Source organism: Schistocerca serialis, chromosome 4 (assembly GCF_023864345.2).
Source record: "Schistocerca serialis cubense isolate TAMUIC-IGC-003099 chromosome 4, iqSchSeri2.2, whole genome shotgun sequence".
NCBI lineage: Eukaryota > Metazoa > Arthropoda > Insecta > Orthoptera > Acrididae > Schistocerca > Schistocerca serialis.
In genome coordinates, this window is record NC_064641.1 from 599,383,451 (window position 1) to 599,401,279 (window position 17,829).

Consider the following 17,829-nt stretch of genomic DNA (forward strand, 5'->3'; position numbering starts at 1 on the left):
CGGGGCAACACGATGGAACTGTTCAAATGGCGCTGAGCACTATGGGACTTAACATCTGAGGTCATCAGTCCCCCTAGAACTTACAACTACTTAAAACTAACCTAAGGACATCACACACATTCATGCCCGAGGCAGGATTCGAACCTGCTACCGCAGCGGTCGCGCAGTTCCAGACTGAAGCGCCTAGAACCACTCGGCCACACCGGCCGGCGATGGAACTGTTATTACATTCATATACAAAAACAATAAGATTACAATAAATTTCACAACACTGCAAATAATGTGAAAAATTTCTGACATTCTCTCGCACATTATCCCACTACACACATTAAAAATGCAGTACTTGTACTGACTGACTTTTAGTGCACTGGTGTGCCGTGTATTGCACTGAAGATGAAAGAAAAATCCTCACAATACGCAGAAATATCACTCTTACTGTCACATCACAAAGATTGTTTAACGTGAAATTAGCGTACCAGTACATACTGCATGTGTATCGCATTTCACTACAAATATGAATCAATCCTTTTCGAACACCACCGTTCACTTCAAAGTTGCCTGGACTATTTTTGATTCCCGCAATTTGGTAGGCGATGAATAACCGCCTGACGTTAAAGAAACATTCCATTCATTGTCAAAGAAAAAGGTTAACTGGACCTCGAAAAGGCGCTTTAACCATTTCCTCTTTTTCTAACACGTGGGTGTAGCCACACTGAAGCTTCATGGACGGAGAAGACGGTACTAGTTGGCAGCAGTGAAACTTACCCGCCTCCTAAATATCTTGAGGACGGCGCCCAGTCTGTTGCCCATTGCTGTACGACTGACTGCGCTAACGAGAGATAAGGGGCCCCGTGCCAGTACTGCCAACATCCCCATACTCACACCAGTTTACGTAACTTGACTAACAAAACAAAGGCTTTTAGGACTAACTATGCCATTGTCAAGCATTGATTAACCATCGCAAGAGTACCTGATCACGCCATATGCCCTGCGCCGCTGAAATATTTAAGCAAATGCTCCCGTCCGCCTATTTTCACGCAGCGTCACGAATCCTCGGGCGATCGAACTGTTCTTGCAACATTCGGCGCATCGACGCGTTTAGCTTCATATGAAACGCGCCTACATTATGATACAAGTTTTTATAACTAACATGATACATTACAGCAACTTAGAATTTACGCCGAACTTCTAAATACTATGTGATGCTATTGATTTATCATTACTTTGAGGAAAAATTACCGATCACTTGAAAAGCCGCTAGTAGACGAGGAATACATGTACAAAAACTTATTTATACAGTTCCTCTCAAACTGATTTGCATAGTTTCGCACACAGGAAGACACTGGGAACTGGACAAGGATTTTGCTCTGACCCACCAGTATCAAATGGGAAGTTGCAACAAGCCATCTGATAGTCTAAGGCTTGAAGTCCGTTGACTTGTCTCATGTTTCGCAGACAAAGAGAAGCGACTTAAATCCTGACAGATGCTAATGGTGGCAGCTACGCAGACATAACAGCAATCTAATTGAAATACGGTAACAATAAATACAATCCGAGGAGGATTATCGTGGTTAATGGCTGCAGCGCTGGAATCCCATGAGACTTTATTTTCATTAACCGAATAACGATACTGCAACGCACTCAAGAGCTTCTTGGCAACATCTGCCTTTCTATCTGCTTTTTGTGTTACTAACAAAATGATGCGTGAGTGCATCCGCTGTTTCGCACAACCGGCATGACTCTATTGAACAATGTGCAACAATCACTTACATTAACCGCAATTCACCGCAGAGCACGTTAACAACGTTGCGGAATGGTGACAGTCTGATGCACAGAACTGATTCTGCGATAGCAAATAAGTTTCCTTGCATCTGTGAGCCCCACGGCAGTGGAATGTTCTGTGACAAAACGTAGTGAATTCGACGACTTATTCAGAAAACAAGATATTTACTTCCCGTTAGAAGAGTAGCACACCATTTCACAAGATATAATGCGGCCATATAAATCCTGCGCTCGGGAGGGCAAGGGTGCATTTTGGAATGTCACCTTGAAGGGGAGTACTACGAATTGACAAATTTATATTTCATGTTCTATATCCCATCTGTCACAAGAAAACAGACAATACTGAGTTAGAGCACTCCTTTGGTCAGGAAAAATTCTTGGTTACGAAGGTAATGTACATGTCTGAATGGAATCATCTGTATCGTGATTTTTACTTTTTTACTACGATCTTCACATAGTAACTGGGCATTAATTTGTCTTCGGAGATTAACTAAGGGCCATACAGGGTCTAAACAAAAATGACACGAGTAGTCTCGAAAAGAGACGCTTCTTTTTCCATGTAACGCTACTAATATTTTCCTTCACAGCATTGTTGACAGTCAAGCAATCGAGATAAGGACTGTGCGCTTTTCTGTACTTGTTCAGCACATGAAACAAGGGGAAATAGGAAAATCCACAATACAGTGTATTATGCGAAGATCAGGAATGGATTCCGTTTCTCCTCATTATTTTGTGTTTACACACAGTTAAGTCGAAAAAGGTGCTTGTATTTTTAATACCACTTTGATCCCCATGTTTGCCGGCCGGAGTGGCCGAGCGGTTCTAGGCGCTTCAGTCTGGGACCGCGCGACCGCTACGGTCCCTGGTTCGAATCCTGCCTCGGGCATGGATGTGTGTGATGCCTTTAGGTTAGTTAGGTTTAAGTAGTTCTAAGTTCTAGGGGACTGATGACCTCAGAAGTTAAGTCCCACAGTTCTCAGAGCCATTGTTTGATCCCCCCGTTTACAAACCATCATATGTTGGCAGCTTTCCATGTCCGCAGTTTACGTCTACTAAACTTCTCTGGGGAGTCACATTTCTCATAATCACTGCACGAAACATGCTGCCTTTATCAAAGTTCTACATATTAATGAGGCAACTCACACCGATGCTTCTCTTTGCGATGTAATGTGGGGTCAAACATATGCTGCCAGATATGGAAATGAATCATGCGTGGCCTTTGTTGAACAATTCTTGAACTAGAATGAAAGCATCGATTAAGAGTGTTCCCAAAAGCGAAATCCCTCAGTCTCCTCCCCACTCCACTACACAAAAACATCGATTAAGAGTGTTCCCAAAAGCGAAATCCCTCAGTCTTCTCCCCACTCCACTACACAAAAACGCTGCCTAATTAAATGGACTGATGTAATCTTGCTTAATGGAGATCAATGATACTTACTGACATTCGAAAACTGAGTATCCGAAAATATTAATTTTTTGTTTTTCCTGCAATAAAAAAGCGCGACAGGTTCCCGCGCAAATAACGACGTCAAGTAGGTATACCTAACTTTTGTGAAGAATGAGGGAACAAATAAGCCTAAGGAATACAGTAACTCCTCCATGTAAAAAAGAAAATTATTGGAACCTAAGAATAAACAAACAGAAAAATTAAATGTCTGACAGAAACCCGGCAGAGTAGATACTTAGAGTAACAACTCGAATTCTTGAGTACAATGAGCCAGAATCCTAATAATGCCCCCACAACTGTGATTTTTGAGTATTTTTTCCATTGGAGAGAACACCCTAGTAGACCAAACACAACGCTGTTAATAATGTAAGAGATTAAAAATCGCAGTACCAAAGGCGCAAGTCATACCGCACAGAATGAAGGGGGTCAGCTATTGACAAAACGATACGCAGACTACTGTGACAGATGGTTCGGTGAAATTATGCGCATGCGCTCTTCGTATCGATTTCTTCGATTACAATACTCAGTTACGTTAAGCATGTAACACCTATGCTTTCGTCTGGCTTTGCGTCATAATATTTTTCACGGCCTAGATACATACACACACAACCACATGCGCATCCGCTTCACCCCCCGCCCCCTTTAGATGTGCGAGCGCGCCACCCTCATGGACGAAATATTCCTATTGAGTTGTGTGTTCTCATAGATGTTTTCAATCGCCGACACACTTTTAGCTTCACCACATTCAAGTGAAAGTACTATCTTATAACGCGTTTCCGGCCAATGTCATGACTTTTTTTACTCCTTACCCTCTCGACGACCATTTCCTGCAGCCTGTGCCCATTTACTGAAAACCTCTTGTTCTTGCACTTACAAAATGCAGAAAAATGTTTGTGTAAATTTTTGCTGGAAATACTGTGAATTTTAACAACATAAAATCAACAATATTTTTTCCCTAGTATTCTTACAACGAAACCACTGTGCTTGTTACGAATTAATATAGACCGAATTTTAAACGTAATTAGTTTTTGTACGACGTTTACAAAGGTCCTTTCTTTCGTTATCCTCACAGGGCAATCAATTGTACATTTTTCTAGTGCAAGAACAAAGTTTTTTTAAATATATTTTTCACGAACGATTTTCTCCAAAATCCGTCGCGATGCGCATGCGGTGTACTTCCGTAGCCCAATTTAAGGCTGTTTCACGGCTGTATTGACTACAAGTATCCTATAGCAATTTGTTCGTCTCGACTTCAACTACACCACTCGTTTACACCCTGGAGCCGAGAAAAAGAATTTAACCTCGGTGAATCTTAGCAAATGTGATTTGATTTATCGTACGAATAACAAATATTCCTTCGCGGGGACCTTTCGCTGACGGTAAGAATCTCGTTTTTCGGGTGAGCGGAATTTGGAATGTTATCCACACTGCTCACTGAGGCTAAATGATATTGTTAAAATAATATGCGGCCACGAAACATGAGCTGGAAGCATTACCTCTTGCGCTGTTGACAAAATTTGTCGAAGTTCTTTCTTGTAACCAAAACTTTTGCAGTTTCTGATCAAGAAAGTTTTCTTGAGAAGTACTGCTGCATAAAGTGTTTTCACTAGCGACATGTTAAATTTCCTTACATGCCGCTACGTACTCAACAATAACCCTTGTGATTAAACTTTCTACAATAAGTCAACTTGGAGCTGCACATCCGCGCACTACAACCCCGAATCGCCTTTTTGAATTATGGCAATTGACTGGGTGGTCACAGCTTGGTGCTGCTGATCTAGAACCGGCATTTCATGCAGCACTAAACTAGTAAAGCCACGTCAACACCTTATCTATATTCACGACATTATTTTCTAAACATCGGACCCGCTGGTCTAGTGGTAAAGCACGTACCTGGAAACAGAGAGGTCGCGGGATCGAATCTCGGTGAAGCCATGGAAATGTTCAATCTGCTTTTAATACAGCCTTCACTTCCCAACCATGTCCGCAGTCGACAGGAAAGAGATGTGGTTCGGAGTCCACGTTAAACTGTAGGTCCCCTTTCCTAGGTTGAGTAACGGGGGTAGATGAGGAACACGCAAAGTCGCTTAAGTGGCGTCCAATTGAAAGACTTGCGCACTGCCACTGAGTAACACATATAAACATTTTATAGATGGCTTCCTTTCTAGCTTAATATTGAACACAACCTTAATAATCATAGAAGGAAAGGCAGTCTTCTGAAAAGTAACGGCAAAACGGCAATAAGAATGAATTTGAACTGCAGATTTTTGCTCTACCTTCCGAACGACTCGAGCAGCTAAGTGGAGCGCTGGTTTCCACAAGCATACGGTGACAAACCTATGGTGTTAACTATTATTTGGAAACGAACGTTGGTCAATTCGGGTAGCCTTACTTCTGTCATTGTCTTCTGCTTCTTAAAAGAATGTTGACTTGCAAACACAATGTTATTTCTTTTTTAAGCCGTTAATATATATATATATATATATATATATATATATATATATATATATATATATATATATAATGTCCAGAAATTGCCAGTAACAACTGCGCAAGGAGATAAAAGCCAGAATGCGACAAGTACCGGGTGATCAAAAACTCAGTATAAATTTGAAAACTGAATAAATCACGGAATAATGTAGATAGAGAGGTACAAATTGACACACATGCTTCGAATGACCAAAAAAATACAAAAGTTCAAAAATGTCCGACAGATGGTGCTTCATTTGATCAGAATAGCAATAATTAGCATAACAAAGTAAGACAAAGCAAAGATGTTCTTTACAGGAAATGCTCAGTATGTCCACCATCATTCCTCAACAATAGCTGTAGGCGAGGAATAATGTTGGGAGCAGCACTGGAGGTATGGTGAGGCATTGGCGTCAGATGTTGTCTTTCAGCATCCCTAGAGATGTCGGTCGATCACGATACACTTGCGTCTTCAGGTAACCCTAAAGACAACAATCGCACGGACTGAGGTCTGGGGACCTGGGAGGCCAAGCATGACGAAAGTGGCGGCTGAGCACACGATCATCACCAAACGACGCGCATAAGAGATCTTTCACGCGTCTAGCAACACTTTTTTTTTTGTTCTAATAAAACCCCATGTCATTCCAAGCATGTGTGTCAATTTTTGCCTCTCTATCCACATTATTCCGTGGTTTATTAAGTTTTCAAATTTATACCGCCTTTTTGATCACCCGGTATGTAAAACAGACGTATATATATATACCGAATGGAAAATTTTCTCCAGGTATGCAATTTAACTCAAATGAGAAATACTGCCTGCGAAATTTAAGGACCTAAAAGCAAGGGTAAGTTTAAGCAGCCTCGATGCTCTTCGCCAGCACAAAGCTCCTCGCATCGAGCCTTGTTACATTTACGCTGCCAGTCACTTGTCAGAGTTACACTGTTTCCCGTTCTCTTTAAGGCATTCCTCACTAAAATTGGTTTTGACGCCAAAATAATGAACATGGATAATCCTTGCGGACTGCTACCTCTCAACAAGCATCTCCCTATTGCTCGCCGAGCAACTCCCAGTTTTTGAATGGTCTTCACACTGAAAGTTGTTTCACTACCGTATGGCAAAACGGATCGTAAGCTTTTCGTTTCAGACGCAATGGAGCTTCGTTCTGAAAATTCTATTTGGTTTACTAATAGTATAAGCTGTTCTCACTCTGCAGTTCATTTCATTTACTTACTGTCCATCCAGTCGTCGTCTTCTACTGCCTCAAACACAAAAATTGGTGAACTGTTTCTACTAGTATTATTTTCATTTCCGTGTGTTCATTATACATTACTTTCGTATACTGATTTTCTGCTCTGCTTTCGAAACATGCTACAGTATGTTCTTCAGTCCTATGTTGAAGTTTAATTCCACTAAAGACAAAACGTACAATGGGCTGACCAACTGCCACTCTAAATATCTTGTGACTGGACACGTAGCTGCTCAATGTGCCAGATCACTCGTCGTCATACCGGCGAGCGGAATTTGTCACGCTCGCAAACTTAACTTTTCCGGAACATGTGAATATAATTGAACTTGATTGCTACTAACTGAACAGAGAGAGGGAGCAATACTGCAATGATGTGTCAGGCAACAACAGAAACTGACGACCTCAGCGAACTGATTTTCCCGCCCTGGCGAGCTGTAGCAGTGAGCACACTAACCTAGTTAACCCCGCGTCATCGAATTTTAGTTTCGGTAACGACATTACAAACTCGCCCATTACCGGAACTCGGGACAGAGAGGCCAATTTCACAACAGGATGTTCACTTCACTGCTTGCGTTATGTTAACTGACGCACATCTGTAAACTGTGAGGTGGCAAAACGCTGTATAAAATTCCCACTTCTTACCGAGCATTTTTTGACTCTGATGAGTAAACGAAACAGTAAGTTACTGGGACCTGGCACTACACCAGCGCCTAACAAAACTCTAACTGCATCCTACTCCTCACTATGTATCTACCTAAAAAGGTGGAAGAAAACTTGACGGTTATAAGAGACACAAGATATCTCCTGCCAACGTAAGTAGTACGAGTTTACTTCAACGTCACATAGACATCTTTAGAGACTGAGTGCTAAATTGGTTGGACACGGAAAGAGAAGAAAATTGGCTTTGGTTTATCTGTGGAAGTAAAGAACATACGAGTTTTAGCGCCTCATCGATGGGTGCGGATTGGGCTTGGGTCATACAGAAAGCTGGCAATTAATAGTAAATATAGACAGGCTAACTCAGGCTGTCCACGTAGGAATTTCTAGCCACTCTTCCCACATGCGAGTAAATTTTTGAAGGAACCATACCAGCATTTGTCTGACATGACTTTGGGAATCACAAAATGCCTAAATTTGAGAGGTCAATGTTCTGAGTTCCTTACACACACACACACACACACACACACACACACACACACACACACACACACACACACACATGAAATTTTCTGGCTTATTACAAAAAAGAACCTCATTGATAAATAATAGTGAACAGCTCAGAAAATATCCCATTTAATTTGTTCTTGGTACACACAAAGATTAGCTGGTACAAAGATTTTAAGATACAGTCCAACATCTCCAACATAATTCACAGTCATCATTTAAAAATGCTCCATGATGTCGTAAGTGAGTATAGCACGTGCGTGCATGAATGCAATAATAAAATTATTTACAACAATTTCACTACCATAATTTAAGATCTTGAGTCAAGTCATCTCTTCTCCAAAGGGGTTCTCATGAAATTAACTGAAAAGAGTGGATGAGGAACCACACATTTGTCTCATTTCAATGTAAGTAAATTATTTACATGATAATTTGATAAAGTTAATACTGATTTAATTACTGTAATTTCTCTTTTAGAACAACTTCTTAGCAAGTCTCAATACTTCAGTATTGTTTTTAATTTATTTCTCACCTGTGGCAATATCCTCATATCTGCCACACCCAAAACTTACAATTTTATTTTTTTCATATATTGTTCCTTTTTTAAACACTTTCCATGGCCAGATTACATAAAATCTTCATCTATGGGCCAGTAGGCTCTAACTTTCTTTGGGAGGATTTTTTGTAATCTTTCATAATATGTTTGTCTAAAGGTTTGTCAATTCACTTATAATGCATTTATTAGTTTTAAAGTCTTTAAATTATACATTTACAAGGTCAGTCACAGATTCTTTTCTAATTTTACCACAACTACCATTTTTCTAAGATGCAGTATTGTGTTGCAAATCTTCAGTTGCGGAAACCAACTCTTTAAATTTACATCCATGGTTGATTCCAGGCATGCTCCTTTCACTGATTAAAATTTCTCTTTTGTTAAGCTTGTTGACATGTCTTCCTTATTCCTTATTCACTCATCAATTACAGCCTAGCACATTAGACACTTGGACTAATGAATGTTGACTACTGTATATCTCCACTTTTTTTATACTGACTTTCTGCTTGAGTCTGTTGCTTCTTCCACTTCTTTTAATTCGTAAGTGTGGTTATATCAGTTATTGGCAATTTTTATTCCACTTATTTGATGATGATTGGTTTGCCAGGTGCTCAAATGTGCAGTCATCAGCGCCTGTACAAAGTCCCAATTCTCACACAGTCTTCTTTTTAGACAATCCAGTCTAGCCACTGGCACAAATGATGATGATGAAGACAACACAAGTACCCAGTCCCCGGGCAGGGAAAATCCCCAACCCAGCTGAGAATCAAACCACGGCCAATGATTCCACTTATTTGAAACAGTGACATAAAATCTGTATAATTACTTTCATTTTGTTTTCCATTCCCCTTCTCTGAACTAATCTTTGATTTTATTTATTTTTTGTGATTTTTAGCCTCTAAGTTATTCAGCCATCTCTCAGTGTTTTGGAGTTTTACAGTAATGTCGCATTTATCAAAGAATTTTATACGTAGTTTTAAAAATAAGATATTTTGATGAAGGATAGTTGTTATAGTAGTTCATAATGGTTGATGACATCTGATTAGGTGTTGTATGAAATGATTTGCTGGTTATGAAAGCCAGTCCATTTTTCCACCTTTCAGTTTATATGTCATATGAAAAATCATCATCCCAAATGCCATTCGGTTCCTTAATAGGCAGGGAAAAACAATTAAACAAACATACATTGAAGATTCTCAGAGATTACAAGGGATTTGGAAGATCAGTGAATGGAAATTATAGTGTCTTGAAATGAGGTTATAAGATGAATGTCAATAAGAGTAAATGAAAGGTAATGGATTGCAGTCACATTAAATGGGGTGATTATGAGGGAATCAGATTAGGAAATTATATGCTACAAGTGGGCAGTGGAATTACTTACAAAAGAGGATATAAAATGCAGGCTTACAATGTGAAGAAAAAGCTTTCTGAAAACGAGCAATTTGTTAACTCAGAATATAAATCTAAGTGCTAGGAGGTCTTTTCTGGAGGTATTTGTCTGACATGTAGACTTTTACAGAAGTGAAATGTGGATGTTAAACAGTTGGTTCTACATAAGAATGCTTATTTAATATTAGATGGACACAGCAGACAACCAATGCAGATGAACTGAGTTAAAATGGTGACATCAGTTTACAGCACATATCCTGAAGTATCAAGAAAAAATTGTCAAGTTGGTAATGGAGGTGTGTGTGTGTGTGTGTGTGTGTGTGTGTGTGTGTGTGTGTGTGTGTGTGTGGTTTGGGTTTTTTTTTTGGGGGGGGGGGGGGGGGGGGAGGAGTAAAATTGTAGAATGAAACCACAACTTGACCACAGTAAGCAGGTTCACATGAATAATAGGTGTAAAACAAAACATAGGGCTATAGATAGAGATGCTGAATGAGTGAAGAGAGTACTGCATGATGCTTCCAATAACTACCATAGCAGAATACTGTCAAATGATCTTTCACAAAACCCAAAGAAATTCTCGTTGTATGTAAATGCTGTTAATAGCACCAAAGTTAGTGTCCAGTCCCTAGCAAATCAGACAGAAAGTGAAACTGAGCAAAAGCTGAAATGCTTAACTCTGTTTTCAAATATTCCTTTAGAACAGAAAACACAGGAGAATTGCCCTAACATAATCCTTGTACCATGGAAAAGATGGGCGAAATGAAGTATTAGTGTCAGTGGTGTCGAGGAACGGCTGAAATTGTTAAAATTGAACGAAGTTCCAGAGCCCAATGGAATCCCTATCAGATTTTATACTGAATTTCCAGCCGAGTTAGTCCCTCTTCTAACCATAATCTGTTGTAGGTATGTGAGAAAAAAAAGAACAAAAAAAAAAAAAAAAACCATGCCCAGTAGTTGCAAGCACAGGTCACACCTGTCTACAAGAAGGGTAATGGAAGTGATCCAGAAACCTGCTATCCAGTACCCTTGATGTTGATTTGTTGTAGAATCATAGAACACATTCTGAGCTCAGACATAATGGGGTATCTTTAACAGCACAACCTCCTCCATGCCAACCAGCAGCATGGATTCCGAAATTATTGATCATGTGAAACATAACTATCATTTTTCTCACATCACATACTGAAAGGTATGGATCAATGGAGTCAGGCAGATGCAGTATTTTTTCATGGGGTATCAAATGAAATTTTTGACTGGACTGAAGACTTTCTGATAGGGAAGACACAGCATGTTATCTTGGATTGAGAGTCATCCGTCGAATGTAGAAGTAACTTTGGGTGTGCCACAGGGAAGGGTGTTGGGACACTTACTATTCATGTTGTATATTAATGACCTTGCAGACAGTATTAATACTGACATCAGACTTCTTGCAGATGATGCATTTATCTATAAAGAACTATTGTCTGAAACAAGCTGCATAAATATTCAGTTAGCTCTTGATAAGATGTCACAGTGGTGCAAAGATTGGCAACTTGCATTAAATGTTCAAAAACATAAAATTGTGCACTTCACCAAAAAAACACCATAGTATCCTGTGACTATAACATACATATTAACTCTTAACTGCTCTAGTCGTGTTAACGCGTTTACGCGTAGACACATTCAGACTACCAGGTAGAAGGACTGGTGGCGCGCATAAACACGTTCAGAGCACACAGGGACAGGTACAAAGGCGCGTGTGTTAGCACATCCACAGCAGCCAAAGGGTTAATGAGTCAATGTTGGAATCAGCCAACTCATAGAAATACCTGGGTGTAACACTTTGTAGGGATATGAAATGACTGCCCAGTCATGGGTAAAGCATGTGGTAAACTTCAGTTTATTGGTAGAATACTGGGGAAGTGCAGGCAGTCTAAAAAGGAGATTGCTTCCAAATACGTGTGCGACCAGTTCTAGATTATTAATCAAGTTTGTGGTACCTGTACCAAATAGAACAGAGGATACTAAAAGTATACAGAGAAGGTCAGCACAAAAATGATCATAGGTTTGTTTGATCCATGGGAAAGTGTTACAGAGATACTGAACTGGCAGAATCTTAAAGATAGATGTCAACTATTCTGAGAAAGTCTAGTAACAAAGTTTCAAGAACGAGCTTTAAATAATGACTCTAGGAATATATTACAGCTCACATGGGGATAATGAGGATACAAGTAGAATAACTACAGCAAACACAGGGGCATTCAAACATTCGTTCTTTCTGTGCTCCATACATGAATGGAACAGGAAGAAACCCTAATAAATGGTAGAATGGGATGTACCCTCTGCTGTGCACTTCACAGTGGTTTGCAGAGCATAGATGTAAATGTACAATGTATGTTGCACAGGTTACATGTGATGGAGTGACTTACACAGGAGAGGGTAGCCTTGTAAGCTGCATCAAACCAGTCTTCTGAACAAAGACCACAACTGCTACAACAGCACTAACGTAACTGAAGAAACTATATTTTACTGGAAGGACTACAAAATGTGACACTCCGCCTCCTGAAAATAGTGAAGCTACTAATTAATGTAGAAAAGGAACTCTGAACCGGAGAAAGTAGACACTATAGGCACTATCTGGTAGACTGGTGCATTAAAGATATGCCACTCAGCACTGACAATCAAAAATAACAACCTAATAATATTATTTATTCATCCTTAGATGACTGTGTATAATGTTATAGAAAAATTACTTCTAATCAGATGTGGTCAATATCATCTGGCTGGCAGACTAGAGACATTTATATATAGGAGCTAATATGTGAATGTCCTAAATATGGATAAGTTCAATGAAAATCTTACATTCTAATCCTTCCTCTTCCTTCACTGCTTCTAGAGTCATAAGTCCACACCATGACAGCAAGTCACACCCCTTTATACACAAAACTTCACTAATACAAGCATTATGTTTCTCCAATCGGCTTACTCCAACAGAGTGCAGGGGATTTGATTACACTGAATGATGGCACAAGACGAGAACGACGCAGTGATCCTTCAATATTGCTGTACCCTCTGTGCCAAATTGTAACAGTGAAGGTTTAGTGAACAATGCTAGCTGTCAATGTATTATCAGAAGGTTGTCATCATATGTTACATATGTATCTGGGATGCTCTTATTTGTATGTTTCAGTTTCAAATCAAAGTTTTGTGTTTTACTCAGTTCTAATTTATACTATGTGATCAAAAGTACCCGGACACCTGTCTGAAAATGACTTACAAGTTCGTGGCGCCCTCCATCAATAATGCTGGAATTCCATATGGTGTTGGCCCACCCTTAGACTTGATGACAGCTTCCACTCTCACAGACAGTCAGGTGCTGGAAGGTTTCTTGGGGAATGGCAGCCCATTCTTCATGGAGTGCTGCACTGAGGAGAGGTATCGATGTCGGTTGGTGAGGCTTGGCACAAAGTCAGCATTCCAAAACATCCCAAAGGTGTTCTATACAATTCAGGTCAGGACTCTGAGCAGGCCAGTCCATTACAGGGATGTTATTGTCGTGTCCCACCACAGGCCGTGCCTCGATCGTATTCAAATATGCAGTCACCATCCCCAAATTGCTCTTCAACACTGGGAAGCAAGAAGGTGCTTGAAACATCAATGTAGGCCTGTGTTGTGATAGTGCCATGCAAAACAACAAGGGGTGCAAGCCCCCTCCATGAAAAACACGATCACACCATAACACCACCGCCTCCGAATTTTACTGTTGGCATTACACACGTTGGCAGATGACGTTCACCGGGCATTCACCATACCTACACCCTGCCATCGGATCGCCACATTGTGTACCGTAATTCGTCACTCCACACAACGTTTTTCCACTGTTGAATCATCCAATGTTTACCCTCCTTACACCAATTGAGGTGTCGTTTGGCATTTACCAGCATGATGTGTGGCTTATGAGCAGCTGCTCAACCATGAAATCTAAGTTTTCTCACCTCCCACCTAACTATCGTAGTACCTGCAGTGGATCCTGATGCAGTTTGGAATTCCTGTGTGATGGTCTGGATAGATGTGTGTCTATTACACATTATGACCCCCTTCAACTGTTGGCGGTCTCTGTCAGTCAACAGAGGATGTCGGCCTGTACGCTTTTGTGCTGTACATGTCCCTTCACGTTTCCACTTCACTATCACATCGGAAACAGTGGACCTAGGGATGTTTAGGGGTGTGGAAATCTTGTTTACAGACATATGACAGAAGTGACAATCACCTGATCACGTTCAAGTCGGTGGGTTCCACGGAGTGCCCAATTCTGTTCTCTCATGATGTCTAATGACTACTGAGGTCGCTCATATGGAGTACTGGCAGCAGTTGGCAGCACAATGCTCCTAATATGAAAAACATATGTTTTTGGAGGTGTGGGTGGTTTTGACCACACAGTGCAGATCTCTTGAGTTTACCAGACCAACATAGATCTAGTGAGAGGGTGATCCACTGAGGAGAACAATGTTTTGGATTGTACTGTGTATAAGTCTACTATACCTCTACAAGATTGGTTTTTGATGGCACCGGGGTGACAGACCAGACTGCGTACAGCTCACGATCCAGGTTAGGTTGGAAGGTGATAGATTGGCTGTGAGTTGACAAAACAATGAATGTGCCATAATACAAAGCCATTTTTGCAAAAAAAAAACCTTTGTGGTAACAGACTGATCTGTGGTATAGTCTAAGGACTACGTTAGATTGTGAATGGAGTAAAGTCTCTTTTTATAATATACATTAGGCATTCCACAGTTACATTTAAGCTCCTGGTGAATACCTGTACAGTTTACATACACTAAGCTAGGCTGACAAATACACACAAAAACCACAAACTTATTGGTCTTGCCTACTTCAACAAATTAACTGAAAGTGCATAGACAATGTCAATAAATAAATTTAAAATTAGCATTGCAAAATGGTTGAAAAGTACTGAATTTTGCTGTCATCAGGAATTCCAGGCGTGTGTGATCAATAGCCTACAATTCTCATGTGAATGAACTATAAACAAACAACAGAATAAATAAACAGTAGACTTTATTGTATATCCATGAGTCCTGCCACATACCCTATCTATTTTTTTTTAATGTCTTGTACTTTTTGTCCTTACTGTCTTTGTCATTCATCTAAGTATGCTGGGCATTAACCCTACGTAATCAATTATCTAATTATTTATTGTCATTTACCTAATTATACACTGTATTATTTTCTTGTCTTTATTGATATTTACCTAATTATTTTGTTGGATGACATTTATTGTATGTAAACTGCCAACATGTGAACAAAGCATTTGTATTTGTAAATAGGTAGTACTGGTACTTCGAGAAAAATCTGAATGCACTAACAATCAACAGGCCCTTGCACTTGGTGGAGTCCCTGTCAGATTCTACAAGAAATCTGCAAGTTGAATGTCTCCACTCCTATCCCCATAATTCCTTGAGCAGAAAACCGGTTTCTGTTACCGGTGAAGTAAATGGCGCAGGGTGTACTACTTACCTAAGGAGTCGCATGACTGATCGATAGAAGAACTGTTCTAGACTAGAGTGCCCCTTAGTTGTGATGACAGACTGATCTGGAGAGTAGCCTGAGGGTGGGTCAAGAAGAAGGTTTGATATGAATCATCAGCTTTGGCCAGTGACATAATGTTAATGGCTTCTGTCACATCAACTTTTGGTGTACATATTTACAGTTTTGTTGTTAGTTGGTGAAGCCAGTGAATTTTAAAGCAAATAAATAAATAAAAATGGTTGTGCTGACACACTGACCTGTGGCTTAGCCCAAAGTATAGGCTATGTCAGGTTGGAAGGTAAAAGTATGGGTGTGAGTTGGCAAAAAACTTTATGTTGTCAGACTGATCTGTACCTTAATGTGTTTGAAAAAATCATCAGTAACATTGCATTACAGTCACCATGTTGTTTACAGCATTTATAGCATGTTCCCTATGTCACTGGTCAAAACTGACAACTCTAATCAAACATTCCTCTTTATCTCATGATGTTTAGGAATTCTAGTTCAAGCAAGGCTGTGCAGTTATAAGGAAATGAGTAAATGTTTCACACTAAACAATCACAGTTAATAATATCACAGGAACCTTAAAAGGCATGTGGACACAAGCAAGATATAAGCCATATTTTAAAATTAATAGAAAGCTGTATATTAATATCGGCAATCACCTGGCATTAGATTTAGTTTTTGATTGGCAGTTTTTTGAAACTGTAGTGTTGTCCTGTTTCCTTTTTAAAAACTGCAAGCAATGGGACCATCACGTCTAGATGATTCTTATCAAATGAGGAGAGTTTTTCCAATCAGATATAAACAGCAGGCATTCACTACCACAATCATAAATTTCAATAATAATTTTTTTTTTTTATCTGCCTATTCTTATAGCCACCTGTCTGTTCATGACTGACTGCTATTCTATGCCAAATAGCATACTACCAAACTTGAAGCAAATAAGTAATAAGCCTTTCACAATTTCAGTAATGCTGAAGAACAATTCTAAATGACTACAAGCAAAAACGAACTAATCAAAAATATTACAGAGAGACTATTCCCCAACTACAGGCAAATTACGTGCAAAAAGTGAAGCAATAGGCCTACTTGTTCTTGTCACTACGATTTTAAGTCTTGTTAACAATAAGTCCAAAGGACTCGTTATTTTTGGAAGTAAGACACTTATTAAGAATTATGACAAATTTCTGGTGCAAACAAACCACTTTTGAAATTTAAAACTACCTATAACATTGAGTGCTTTTGGACCTCATTGTCTTCCAAAGTCAGAACGAGAATATGTGTGGGCAAAGTTCCTCAGAAGGCCTACTTAACAATAAATTTAAGCTCAGCTTTGTGAAACTGCTGTAGCAAGTAAAACATACAAATAAATAAAGCTGTGGACACCACTTACCCTTTCTAGTTTTTGGAAATATTCCCTCAAAAACGATATAGGGTTTTCCGGTCTTGAAACGCAAAGCTGTACAATGCAATCTTTTAGGACTTGCTGAATGTTGTGCTTCTGAACGTAAGCCTCACATTCACGCAAACTCTGTTCTTCATCCAAGTTTGCAGCCATCTTTGAGCGAAGGTACTTTATATGTATTACGGACGGTATTAAGGGGTATTCTAATACACACTTGCACTAATAAGTTCAAAACTTATTACACGATTGCTCAGCGACAATTCAATCGCTCTTAATCACTTCAACACAAACATACGCAGAGAAAATACATCACACACTTTCCCCTAGCAGAAAACAATTGACAACCGATGTAACTACGGATTTAACACAGAGATAGTAGAAACGAAAGAATAGCGATAAATGCTAGAACAGCACTGACAGTGGAAGTGTAAATAAAATGCTCGAAATTTCACAGATGCAGGACAAACTTGTATTTTCATCAATTCTCACTTGCACTAGAGGTGTTGTGCAAGCAATTGCTTGTTTTGTCAGCCAATCAATTAAAGAAAACCACACGGGCCTGAGGACAAGAGAGAGGAAGATTAGAAAGAACGCCGTTCAACGTCTGGCTTAAAAAAGGCTTAATATAGAAAAAAGTTGCGCATTTCGGGTATTATTGTCGTACGCATTTATTCCATTGTGTAATTCCAACTAATTTAGCAAGCGCTTTGTTTTAGAACGAACTCCGTACCAGGGCAGAACGTAGTGGTAACACTCGAAATTTAAAGTGTCTGGGAAATTTTCGGCACTACCAACAATTCCGAAGGCATCTATGTTTCGTTATGGTGCCACTTGCGTCCTCCAG

The 17,829-nt window shown here is 39.7% G+C and overlaps 1 protein-coding gene across 2 annotated transcripts in view; it reads right to left on the minus strand.

Annotated features, from left to right (window-relative positions):
* LOC126475374 (cAMP-dependent protein kinase type I regulatory subunit) overlaps positions 1-17,340 on the minus strand; it is a 268,912-nt gene extending 251,572 nt beyond the window's left edge. Inside the window, exon 1 of one of the 2 annotated variants that reach the window (XM_050103193.1) lies at positions 16,974-17,340. In XM_050103193.1, the coding sequence (XP_049959150.1) occupies positions 16,974-17,138 (165 nt within the window). In that variant the 5' untranslated portion in view covers positions 17,139-17,340. Of the gene's footprint in view, positions 1-765; positions 826-16,973 lie in introns of those variants that run through there. The other variant, XM_050103194.1, reaches the window with a different exon arrangement.
* Between the last annotated feature and the right edge of the window lie 489 nt (positions 17,341-17,829).